Source organism: Pezoporus flaviventris, unplaced genomic scaffold, assembly GCF_033815535.1.
Source record: "Pezoporus flaviventris isolate CSIRO_AGI_PZ_B2104156 unplaced genomic scaffold, CSIRO_AGI_Pfla_v1 ptg000007l, whole genome shotgun sequence".
NCBI lineage: Eukaryota > Metazoa > Chordata > Aves > Psittaciformes > Psittacidae > Pezoporus > Pezoporus flaviventris.
The window spans coordinates 90,477,367-90,490,520 of NW_026892555.1; the positions used below are offsets into that span (position 1 = coordinate 90,477,367).

The following is a 13,154-nucleotide window of genomic DNA, read 5'->3' on the forward strand; positions in this document are numbered from 1 at the left end:
TCTGGGAGAGCCATGATCTGAATGGCTAGGGCATGTCACAGCAAATAGCATCCGGTGGGTCCCACAGGTCTCATAGCCATCAAGGAATAAACCTGCACCTGACATCCCTTCCCCACATACCTGCGGTTTCTTCTCATTCTTAAGGTTTGTTGTTTGAGTCATAAATCTTTGGCAAGAAGGCTTCTTTATGCGTGGGAACTAGGAGCAAGGTTAGCAGCATTACACCTTTTAAACACAGGCAAAAGGATATCAAGGCTTTTGAGGAAGGGTCTTAATGGCAGCCGTATTATTTCTTTGTTGGTTTTGGTCTTGCCAGAATTGCTGTGTCAGGACAGAACAGGCCTGGGTGCAAAAATGCTCCATCCCACTGAAGCCAGGTAACTTCTCTGTAGTGTGTTACAGCAGGGGCCTTTACTCAGGATTTCTAACACAGAATATTTTAAGCACTGAAGTGAAATTGCATGAGCCCTGCAGACAAAGGAAAGACACATGTTTGGTACTGAGAGCATTGTCCTCTGAGCACTAGTGGGACTTTCGCTAAGTGGTGTCTCTGGTGTCAGAGATATTTGTGGCATTGGTGACAGAGGGGTTAAATTGCTGGGAAATTATATCAAGTCACATTTTGAGGGTCTTAGTGTTTCCTCAGGAAGATTTAAATGTTTTATGGCCACTGTAAGAAAAGAGGACTATGAGGCTGATCAGTGATTCCAGAGCTTACAGTCACTCTATGATGCCCATGTAATTTTAAAGACTTTCAGGTGCCTAAATTCAAGCCTTGCCTATTTCTTTGCTGTGGTACTCGTGCAGCAATGGAAACCATGATGTCAAATGTTTAGAGACAGGAGCAGGGTTTCTGGCCATGCCACTCATTTATGGTGCTGTTGGTTTTGTTCACAGAGGAAAAGGCAGCCTGTTACACTTGCATAATTTAACCAAAGGACTTGTATAGTTTCATGAGCACTGGTTTACTCCTTGACAGGACTTTTTTCAGTTTAGTTTTGGATATCAGCATAAACTGATCTGAAAATCAGAAAAATGTCCTCTGGACTGCCCACAGGCCATAACATACTGGGTTGAATTAGCTTTTCCCCTTTTATCTCACCATGTTGGACAAGATCTTATACGACCAACTTAGTTTTATTCTCCCAATTGGTAGATGTGGGAGGGATTCTATCTCCAATTGGTTCTGCAGCCTTTGAGAGATCCCTGTCTGGGATGAAAGGCATGGAGAAACTTCAGCTGGGAAGGGGGAAAATTGGTGTCCAGAGAGGTCCTTCCTCATCCTGCGTCTGTGAAAAGAACAAGTATTAAATACCACTATTAAATATAGCCTGGTAAAGAATTCAGCATTAAGGCAAAGTACTTTGCACTCACTTTTTCATAATGTATGTGGAAAGTCAGTACCCCAACCAAAGGGCCTGAGTTCTCCAAATGAATCTTTTCTCAGCAATGCAGAAGAATTGTTTGTCACTCTAATATTAATGCCCCTCATGGCATAAGGAAGCAGATATTTCTCTTTTGGCTTTGGGTCCTGTGACCAATGTTCTGATTTCTGCCATTCAGATGACCTGCTTTTCCCCACTGCTGTGTCCACTGTTGGAAAAAATAGCCAGATAAATTAGAATCAACTCCACAATGCCTGACAAAGTTGCAACATCCTAATAATCTTTTAAGATTATTTTCTTCCAAAGCTTTGATTCAATAACTGTCTTTATTGGTCAGCACAGGCGAGGTTTATTGAAAAACAGATATTAGTAATGGACTTCTGTGTTTGTCAGTAAATCTTGTTCTGTGTGCTGATGTAAGGAATTGCCTTCAGTCTGACTTCATCTTTGCCAGGTCTGACTGTGATAGGAACAAAAAGGGCACTTTTAAATCTCTCCAACAGACAAGGGATGCAGAGGGGAATAAATGTCAGACCTTGTGCGAGTAAGCAGCCCAAGTGGCTTCACTGAAGTAGCAAATTGGTCTGCCGAAGGTGGGCCCTTGAGTTGCTGCACCACCGTTGCTCTGTCCTCATAGATGGAAGCAGAGCCTGACAGACATTCTTAGGTAAATAAAAAACCAAAGCTGTACAGAAAGAGCACAAGGGGCCTTTTCAGTGGATCACAGTCACGAAACCTATCACTTAGGGCTTGTCAAGGCAAACGTAGTTAGTGGCTGGATCAGTGGCTTTTGCAAAAACCCTGGTTTGGGCTCATGCTGTTTGTGCCAGTTTAGATTTCCTTCATCAAGAAAAACTCCTGACAGAACGGAGGTGCCACTTGCATCCACTGATGCTGATGTTTTCAGTATCACAGGGAAAAGCAGCAGCACACTTGGACCCAGGGGAGCATTAAGCCACAGCAGCCACCTTACACATCCTCTCCAAATGCTCACAGTGAAACTCGCTTGTGGTTTACAAATATCACAGGGTTGCCAGAAGCCTTGACTCTAGGCTTGGGACTTGAGCCAGTTTTGCTGAGCACCATCTCTACCGCAAAGCAGAGTCCTTCCAACTCACCTCCTCTATTTTTTTATTATTCAATACTTCTCTTCCTGCCAGTCAGCCCTGGTGTTCTTTTCCCTCAAGGGTAAGCCACGGAGGCTGTAGGTAACCAGGTCTCCTGCAGATGCTGAATACAACCGCCTGTGGATAGTTTTCTGCTGGATTAGTGTGTGGCATCAGCTCAATAAATGGCACAGCTGGGGCAGAAGGGAGGAGGAGGTCAGAGGGGCACAGTCTGAGGCAGAGTAGAGGGCAGGGAGCCAGGCATCCATTTTTCCCTCCCAAGTAACCTCAGCCACTTCAGGTAACTTCACCCAAGGAAATTCAGGACCGCATAAAGGCAGGAGACATCTCAAACATGAGCCTGGCAGTATCCAGGCCCAGTTTACTCACAGTCCAGCTCCAAAACAGATTGCTGTGTTTGAGAAACTGTGGTGCGCATTTTTTTTTTCCTCATGCTTATGCTGATTTGGGTTTTGTACATGACAGTGTTTACACAATAAGCGGAATTGGATTCTGTATCTGTATTATCTCTGATACGTTCTCAAATTAAGCAGTTCCAATGAAACATTTATCTTTTCCCTTGATGTGATTTAGAATATGTTTATATCTGTTCCTTTTCATATTTTAAAGCTTTACGTTTTTCTTCACTTCTAATATACTGAGAACAAAGTGAACTTATTTTGATCTCTCTCAATTATACATTTATGAGTTTATTTGTCCTTTGCAGGCAGCCATTCGAAAAGAGCTTAATGAATTTAAAAGCAGTGAAATGGAAGTTCATGAATTAAGTAGGCATCTAACAAGGTAAGCTGAGATTCATTTTTTAAGACTATCAATGAATACTGTTGTTTTCAAAAGGAAAACGCAGCAGCTGCTTCTCCAACACTGACTGAACACACCATGAGGTCTAGACAACATGTAGAATTACAGGCTGTAAAAGAAACTCACACAGACAAACTCATGCTGCCCCGTTATGTGGCGTTACGCAGCCATGTGCTGTCTGTTAATGACATGTAACCTCCCTTTATTTTTTAAGTCTTGGTGCTCTAGCTGCGTGTCTTTTCTCTTGATATTAGAAGTGGTGTTGGTGTCTGAAGGAGGACAGGGAACTCGTGCAGAACCAGCACGTAGGCATGAATGAGCACACACTCAAACCCCACTGAGCATACAGCTGTTCCAAACTACGTGTGTCCCACACACAGGTTGCTCAGTCCCGCCCTCCATATCCTGCTATAGGCAATGCAGTGGAGAAATAGCAAGACTGACATGACGAGAGGCATTATTTTTTAAACTTTTAGACTTGTTTTTGTTGTTTAAAATGTTAGAGGCTGATGCATTATCCATGACCCCAAAGTAACAACCCTCCTCTCTGACAGGCTAGGGCCGAGGCATGCTGGAAGGTCAGGACAAGTCCCCTCACACAGCCTGTGCTGAGCCTGCTCTGGCTTTGATGCTGAGATAAGCTGAATTCCTGGCCTGTCAGCTGAAGCCAGGCCTTTGCAAATCAACCTTAACCCCTGCTCACCGTTAGACATTAAAGACAGGTGTTAGGTATTGGAGACAACTGACAGTCAGATCTGGTGCAGAAATGGAGCTGCCTGTTTATTAATACACTCATCAGCTAGATGCTTGTGAAATATGCAGTCAGTACTGTTAAGAAAAATGTAGAAAAGCTTAAGGCAAAATTAATTTTGTACTAGGGGATTTTAATGTGCATAAATTAATAATTATATTAAAATTCACCACATGTATAAAGCACATACTCCCTTGCAGAAATGATCTTCCGTCTACTTCCTAGCATGTGTTAGGGTGGTTGCACCAGGGTTTGCAGTAACAGAGTGCTGCTGGAGCCAGGCCAGCCGCCTTTGAGCAATAAAGTCTGGAAGAAGCCTTAGGGTGTGCAGTTGGCCTAAATCTGTTGACCCCAGTGACTCAGCCTCTGGGGGACGTTTGGCTCACTCCTCCAGGAGAGCAGTGATACATTTAGAAAGGATGAGGCTCTTTTGTTTTAAAGGGAGTGTTGCTACAAGGAATCAAGCTACAACAGACAGCTCTGTTGACTTCCATGAGGCCTTTAGCATCCCACAAACATAGAGATTGGTTTAGTTTTCCAGAAGTCTCTCTGGCTGCTTGGCTTTCACAGGTTTCTGGGCAGTATTTGCTTCTCTCACAGTGTTGGGGTGAGCTGTGACCCTTTTGAGGTGCTACTGTATCCGAAAGCTGCTGAATGGCTTTGACTCGCTAAGTCTGAGCCAAACATACTCAGGGCTATAGCTAATATAATAGAAATTGGAATAGAAGTTCAGCAGGACTTGCTGGTTAGACAAGTGGCTTTGGGAAATACGCACTTGAAAGAAGGACGCTTAAACAAAATAGAGTAATTCCATTAAACAAACTTAGATAAATCACCATTATAAAATCATTAGCAAGGTAATGAGCTATTCATGTCATTAAGCAGTGGCATGAGCTGAGGAAAGAATGTGAGTGTTGCTTTACTAGTGGGACACATTAATTAATTCATAATGGAGTGAAAAATCAAAGCCTAAATAAAAAACCTCTGCAGAGCTGACAAACCCACAGCTCCTGACACAGGGTGTACTTGCAGAAAGTATGGCCATTTCAGCAGTACTTGCCTCTTTAGCCTCCAGCACTCAGGAATAATCATACATGAACGGTATGTACATCTTTCTGGCTAAGGAGCATAAGTTTTGTCTAAACCAGACAATTTTTTTTGAATCAGTCATGGTGTGGTCTGCAGGAGGAGTGGCTGCTCTGAAATAACTCACTTGGGGATTTGACAGAGTAGACCCAAAGCATATTACTGCATTTGGTAGGTTTTGGTGCAAAGAGTGTTTGCCTATGAACTGTGTGTCAGACTGGCGAGAGCCAAGAAGTGTGTGTGTCTGTTCTGGGTCTGCAGTGCAGCATGGCTGATGTCAGTGCTGCAGGAATTGAGCTGCCTGATGGTGTCACGGTAGCAATTAGCTCTCCAGGTTTCTTTATGTATGACATGCATGTGAGAATATTATCTTAGTATTTCTCTTTTTCCCTCCCCACTTGTGTTTTAGGTTTCATAGACCGTAGCAGTTCAATTCTACCTGACTACTATGCCATCTTCAAAACATAACTATAAGAAACCATAAGTGCTGGTATTATTCATTTCCCCATTACGTACAGTGTAAATCTTCTGAACTGCCTTTAAAAAAAAAAAGTAGAAAAACAAATATTAAAAAAAAAGAAAAATTGTATTTACATGTGATGGGTACTGCAGCATCATCAGACCTGCTGGTTCAAGCTTCAGTAACAGAAAAAGTAACAGAAAATACCCCTGGTGGGAATTGTGCCAAGACTTGGCATCTATGTATAAGACTTTCCTGGCATGTGGATTTGCCATACATGTTCAAGCCCAGCTGGTGGTGCATCCATTTCGTCTTCAGGCACCCTTCATCCTGACAAGCCTCTGTCATCGACTCTAGAGAGCCCTGAGATGGTGTTCAGGGAAGCACTGGCCTGGCTGAAGTCTCCAAAAGACAAGCACCTATGACATTACAGCACTTAAACCAAACACTCCTTTCAGGCTGCAAGCACCTTATGGGGACAATGAAGGAGCAAAACTACTCTATGGGCCAGCCCATCTGTGAATACCATCTGACTAGAAAGGCTTTTCTTTCCCGGGAGAAGTTTATGGCCAGTCAATCCACATTGTTCGGCTCCCAAGCAGAAAAAGGCATCAGCTGTAGAGTACAGGACACCCTACTGAAGGCTGGTTCAGTTCTACCAACTGTTTATTTTTCATCTCTGATTTTCTAAACCCAGTTGTGAACCCATCAGCAGTAAATGACGAGAATGTTAAGGACAGGCAAGCAAAACCCATCTCTTCATAGTCACTGCATGGCATTCACTCAGCTTGTAGTTTGTTTTTACACGCAAGCCTCATGACTGCCTAAGAGCCGACACGCACATCTGGCAGCAAGGCTGGGATTCGCACCGGCTCTGCAGAGGTACATGCGCCAGAAGGAGCTGAGGATTCGGTGAGCAATATCTATCCTTGCTGTATCAGGTGTTTCAAGAACTGATCCTAAACTCACACAGAAAAGCGTGACAGACTGTGTTGCCTGGCCTAACAAAAGGAGTGTGGTGCATTGGTATGGATGGTGGGACTTGTCATTGGCACCCACAGCTGGGGCATAAGGACAGCAATTCAGAAGTGTTCTGGTTTGGTTTTAATTTATTTTTATTATAGTGGTTTAGCACACAAACTGACCAAGTGGAGCTCAGAGAGCGGGTCACTCTGGGCCTGGTTTACCTGCCAATTTAAACACATGCTTAACCAAGTAAGCATGCAAACAGCCTCACTGAATTCAACAGCATGTCTGACAGGCTTAATTGAAGCTGAACACATTCAAGTGCTTTTCTGAACTTAGGCCAGCACCTTCCAGAATCAAGTCCTTAACTAGTACAACGCCAGCAAGCTGGGGCAAACATTGTCTAGAAATCATTTCCAGCTCATACAAGCAACTATTATGCCATGGTTTGGGTCAGTGGCCCAAAGCACTGTAGCAACTTTAAGAAGCTCCAGATTATTACTTCAGGACACCTTTTTTCTTCCCTAATAGCTATTTTGCTTTGACAGTTTGAACAGAGAGGCCAAAGTTTTTTACTACAGTATTCCTATTAATTATTCTGTTTGGGGGTTTTTTCCCTTTCTTATTGTCTTCCATGTACCTACCCACCCTCTGTGCTCCCTCTCTACCTCCCCTGATGATGTGCTAACATTGCCCTTCACTGATCATGGGCTGAGAAGCCTCTTGCACCTGAGCATTCAGTGGCCAATGCTGCTGCAACAGTGCCAACAGTCCTGCCTCTGATGAGGTCTCCACCTCATTCCTCTGGAGGAAGGAGTAAAGCAGAAGGCCTGCTTTGGCACCTACCCTGCCAAAACACTGGCAGTATGGCTAAAGCACTCCATTTACATTTAGTGATGGTACTCGGTACGTCACAGATTTATCTCTGTCGAGAGAGACAAATGAAAACATTTCTCATCTGTGGCCATCCTTGCAATGCTGTACATTATCAGCTATTAAGAATTGGCTTGTAGGATGTTGTAGGATGGAAGATGCTATACAGGAAGTAAAAAATAGCTGGTTTCTGGTGCCTGATGTGATACGCTTCCCAGACTCGGTAATGATTTCCAAAGAAACACACACAGTGATTTCTCTATCACCAGCTCACAGTTGCTTTAGATACAACTTCATCTTTAATGTGCAATGTTATCAGCTCAGTGCAGCAAAGACAGAGCGCGTACATACCAGCCAGGAACACACTGCTGTGGGTTAATTTTCATGAAAACCTGGGGTTCATGTTTTTAAACTCATTCACATACGCATGCACACACAAGAAGACTGCATCACAGCTTTCAAAAAGGAAAACAAAACCCTATGCTTTTGACTACACATACATTGTATTAGGAAAGGGCTCTGCAATATAACTGTTCTGAAGAGTAACAAGCCCTCATGTTCCCATTATGGATCTAATACCTGCCCTGGCATCATTAGCTTAGACATTCCCTATGAAAGGGGAAGGAAAGCCATTCAAGGAGCAGCAGTGACAGAAATCACAGGACTCAGCAGGCTGGTGGGAAGAAAAAGTGAGAATTTTTTCTTTTTTTCTTTTCTTCATTTTCTGGTTAAAATGAAAAGGAAGAGGTGGAATAGAGTCCCTGGGGAATGGGTAGTCTGTGGACAGTCTGGGGCCTGCCTCTGTCCCGTGTGGGCATGGATCCCAGCAGTGCCCACGGCTGCCTGTCTGGTAGCCTAAATAAACCCCAGGACACTGGTTGAGGCACATACCAGCCAAGTCCTGAGGGCCAGATGTTCCCCAGCACCCTGCCTTCATCTGGATGGGCTCACGGTAGGTCCCTGCTGACCACTTGGCGAGTTGTCATGCTCTACCTGCCTCAGGATTCATGCTGTCCCCAGGGCAGCTACTTGCAGCAATGCCTTTTCCTTTTGTTTTCAATTATGTTAACTCCTGGCTGAGCAGACTGCAGGACACAGTGGAAGCACTGCCATATTTCTCCCAAATTGGAAGCAGAGCTTATTACTGAAAAGGTGAAGGGAGAGGAGAAAGAAGCCATATAAAGCGTTTGGCATTGTAATAACCATCACATAACTGGCACTTCATCTGATTTTAGATTCAGTGACTCTGGGTATTTTGCAAAGTCAACCTTTGGCAAGGCATTCTTCAACAACCTGAACACTGGGTTTGCATACCCACCTCTGGCATCCATGGGAAGTTGCAAGCACACTGGGGAAAGCTAGTCCTTTATTTAAAATCTGTTTTCTTGAGCACTTGTCCTCTCTTCTGTGGAAGCCCTCTCTATCACAGCAAAGTAGCTGTGTTCTGTTGGGGTGAAGAAAAAAAACCCAAAACCAACAAAATCATGATTTCCCCACCTTCAACCTTGAATATATGTAGGACATACAGATGATGATGGAATCCCTGCTAAAATTCTGTTAACATTGCAGTTAACACCAGTCAGCCTCATTCCTATTAGGAGGAGATTAACAGTAGTAATAAAGACATTACGTCAGATTTAGAGAATGGAAAAATCAACACAGAACAAAAAATGGCTATTCCGATCATCCATCTCTGGATGATAATGATCTCTGGCTGATAACGGAGGTAATATTCTAGAGTCAAGGAAGAAAAACATTTGATTATAATCTACTGAATCCTCATGGGTTATTTGTACTTAAAATGTGCAAGAGTTGTGACATCTGTTCTACAGCCTGTGGAAAGATGTAGTGGAAACTGGGGGAGCTGGGGAGTTGGTGGGGATTGGAAAAGCTACTCCAAAATGTCTAGAGGAAAGATTTGATTGTTTGAAAAAAAGCAGTGGTGAGGAAATGATGGTGGCATCACCCTCCCACCTGCACCCTCGTCAGGAGGGACCCGACAATGTATTTATGGCTAATGGAGAAGGTGTCAGTGTTGCAGCTTTTCCTCAGTACCATGACCCTCTGGTTATATACTTGCAGGCTGAAGTGTCAGGCTGCAGGTTTGATGGGACAGGCTCAGGCCAGCTTTTGTGTCTAGACAATTCCTCATGTGCACTGTGGACATTACTGGAAGAGGAGAGGGAAGGGGGGAATGGAATTTTATAGACTTCTAACTGTTTAACTGGAACAATTTAGTGAGCCTATTACACAAGCATATTTCAGCCTAATACTTCCATCTAATCACAGCACTCTGTTACCACTGCAACTTGACACCAAACTCTTCCTTTGTTATTTCTACGGTGCTGTCTGCGCTGTGGAAACATTACAAACCCACAGAGGGGGAGAAATTCCAACATGCCTAGTAAAAGCTTGCACACATAGAAATAGATGGTCAAGATGGAAACCCACAGTTACGCGTGAATGAGGGCTCCCTAACGTGCCTGCAAATAAAATCACTTTGTATAAATAGCCATGGGAGATGACTAGGCTAATAAAAATATCAGGAAAGAAAAAGGGAATAAACAATTTTTCCCAGGTGTTTGGTCTGCCCGAGCTTGGAACAACTTCTGTAAACAAAGAAGAGGTGATGGGCACATTACCTGTGTTCTCATGTATCCCAGTTACTCCTGCACCAGTTGCATTTTCCAGTTGATATCCAAGTGTATGTATATAGTTTGTCTTTGTATAGGAGTGAGTGTGGTGGCTGTTAATCGTGCTCTTCCAGTATTGTAATTTAACAGATTATGGCTGTATGAAAATGATGTAAATAACTAGAAAAAAAATTAAACTGGATCTCTATGTCCTAGTTTTTGTACATACTGAAACTGCATGGTATTTAAATTATTGTTTGTCTCTGATGTATGCAGTTTCTTAAAAAAATTCATTTAAAAAAAGCATTCCTGTGCCTGTGTATTTTATCACCCTCTGTTCCAGTGATTGATAGTGTAACAAAGGGATGCAATAGAGGATAGCAGCCCTCCTGCTGCCAGCCAGGCTCAGCACTACAGCCTGGCAGCTGCAGCGACATAGTGCATGCCCACAGCATGCTCACACCTCAGTGGGAAGCAAAGCAGAACAAGACTTACCAGAACAGATTGAGGGGACACCATATCAACTGAGACACTAGTGCTGTCTCGTGAGCTGGATCAGTAAAGATGTGTGAAGGAAGATGACTGGTACCTCAGCTGCTTAAGTTGTACCCAGCACCAGGCTAGTAAAGGACGAAAACTGACAGTCTGCACTAGACACGCTCACACCCCATAACACTGGGAACCCAAACCCAACTCTCCCTTCCCTGTTCACAAGTTTTTGTCCACTATGCAGCACCCTGTGGTTATAGCAAACATCACTGAGCAGTACTAGCAAGTGCTGTTGCAGCAGAAGAGCTGTACCTGCACATCCACCTACTTTCATACCACCTTATCATCTTTTCCTCAGTAGCTTCTGTGGTTGCACAGCATTTCAGGCTGTGACAAGCTGCAGCCAGTGTGAAAGGGTGAAGAAAAACCTTCTTGACCAGGGTAAGTACGTACCTTCAAACAGTCTCACTAGCAGCCTGCAGAAAGCACAGAAGGTAACAGCGCTGTGTAGGCTCTTTAGTTTTCGTAACTGATGGTGCAAAAATTTGGACCCCTAAGAGACAACCAGCACCAGCATCCTCACTGTAACTGGCAGGTGGGAGCCACTTCCCTCCTCTGATGCACCCAGCCTTCCCACTACATAAAAATGAAAGGTCCATATACTTTAACTGACCAAATTCTTTGTTTCCTTTTGCGTAAGTTTTCACTAACCTACTGTGTCTTCAGTAAAGTCCATGTAATTCCTAGCACTCAAAACTGCAATCTAACACCACCTTTAGGTTGGAAACAGAGAAGGCTGAAAAAACCCCACAATTTCCTATTAAACTGTCACACATGCAAAACCACAGTGCTGCTTAGCAGTACCTGGCTAAGAGCTCAGTGCCCTTGGTGCAGGTATGGGGTGAGACTGCTTTGCTATCATGTTCCTCACCTCCGATTCTGCCCTTCACAGCTCAGATCAGGGCTCCCTGGCAACCAAGTCCAAAACAAACAGCATGGCCATGCCCTGGTCACACAGTTGAGCCAGTCTGCATGGGACAAAGCGGCCACCCTCCTGAGCAGCGCAAGCTGATAGCTTCTGGTGTGCACTCCATCATCCCCACATCCGTCAGGGCACAATGCGGAGGTGCACCACCATCCTGCACTCACCCAGACAAGCACTGCCTAGCCATTGTACAAAAATTGCTTACAGAAGTCTTTCCCTAAGTGGCAGAATGCATGAAAGCCTGGCTGGTCAGTGAATTTGTGCTGCGTGGTTAGGAACGCCGGTGTTCAGAGAGACACCCTCTTCAATTGAAGTCATCCCATGTGTCCCTGGAAGTTTTGCTCTTATCAGCAGGAACCTACTCTCCAACATTGTTACTTGATCAGCTCTAAATTACTGTACTTCAGCCACTTCTGTCTCCACACTCTTACACTTTTCTTCACATACTCTTAGGCCCCTTGGCAGACTTCAAATCACTCATCTTTTTTCAAGCATCATCCTCTGACATCTGCCATTACTTTTCTTATCTGGAGTTTCCATCACATTTGGACATCAGCTGGAAAAGATTTGGTGCAACACAGGAGAGCACAGACATGTGGCATTGCTCTAAACCTCTCTGGAGAGAAAGTACTGCTTGAGGGAAGAACTGGACCAAATTAAGTGTATTTTTCTTGTTTTCAAAGCCCATGAAGATATTTGGCAGGAGAAGGCTTGAGGGGGGAGCTTTCACTCTCCAACATGAATGCTTCAGTGTTGTTTCTATTGTTTCCAGGGGAAAAAAAAAAGGGGGGGGGGGGAGGGGGGAATAAACCAAAAAACACTCTCAGCAGCTAGTTCTTTATGAACAAACAGGCACACAACAAGCAGTTACATGCTCTGCCAGTCAGGGAGAAATAATGCAAACAAAGACAAAATACCTCATTTTTCAAGCTTCTCAAGAAAAATGAACATCCACAGTCCTCCTGAATGACATAGAGGTAACAGAAAACAAATAGCAAAGGTAACCCCTTTCCCATATTACCTAGCCAGGGATTTGCATTGGAGGCTCAACTATGTGCAACTTCAAAATCATCTGCGTAAGGCAATAGTCCACAGCAGGTAAATAACCAAACTTGAACTGCCTACTACACTATTTGTGGTGTTCAAGAGGTACAAAAGCAATTGTTAGCCACATATGCCAAACTCCAGGCTGGAAGCACAGACCAAGGCTGCCTAAATAGCTGATTCCACTCTAAGCTGTCTTGCCTCAGCCGCACCCTGATCATCACATGGTGGGGACAGTGAAAGCTCACATCTTGCTTTTGTGCTCTCTTGGGAAGCAGGTCTCAGAGCTAACGCCTTATGTTCAACTGAGCAGACATCACAAAAAATTAACTGAGAGTAAGTTAGCCAGATTCATACTTTCAGTCTCTTGGGAATTCAGTCAGTTTTCTGCATAAACTGTATCCCTCATAAATCCACAGTGAAAGCCCGGAAATGGATCTGTTCAGATACACACGAATATCTCTTATGAGATCAGTGAAGGAAGCATGGAGTTAAACCACTATCTATTCCCTAGAGAACTCCCCTCTTTCAGCATAGCCCAGAAGAAATAATGA

The 13,154-nt window shown here is 43.9% G+C and overlaps 1 protein-coding gene and 1 long non-coding RNA gene across 10 annotated transcripts in view; one reads left to right on the forward strand and one right to left on the reverse strand.

Moving 5' to 3' along the window:
- Window positions 1-5,711, forward strand: part of PHACTR1 (phosphatase and actin regulator 1) — a 315,221-nt gene extending 309,510 nt beyond the window's left edge. For all 9 annotated transcript variants that reach the window (XM_061449475.1, XM_061449478.1, XM_061449477.1 and 6 more), the window contains 2 exons: window positions 3,219-3,295; window positions 5,560-5,711. In XM_061449475.1, coding sequence (XP_061305459.1) covers window positions 3,219-3,295; window positions 5,560-5,575 — 93 coding nt within the window. In that variant the 3' untranslated portion in view covers window positions 5,576-5,711. The remainder of the gene's footprint in view (window positions 1-3,218; window positions 3,296-5,559) is intronic.
- On the reverse strand, window positions 1,123-11,652 carry LOC133267287 (uncharacterized). Its single transcript, XR_009742695.1, has 3 exons — window positions 11,436-11,652; window positions 10,578-11,047; window positions 1,123-1,289 (listed from the first exon to the last, which is right to left on the reverse strand). It is a non-coding gene; the product is annotated as an uncharacterized LOC133267287 (long non-coding RNA).
- Window positions 11,653-13,154: the final 1,502 nt, after the last annotated feature.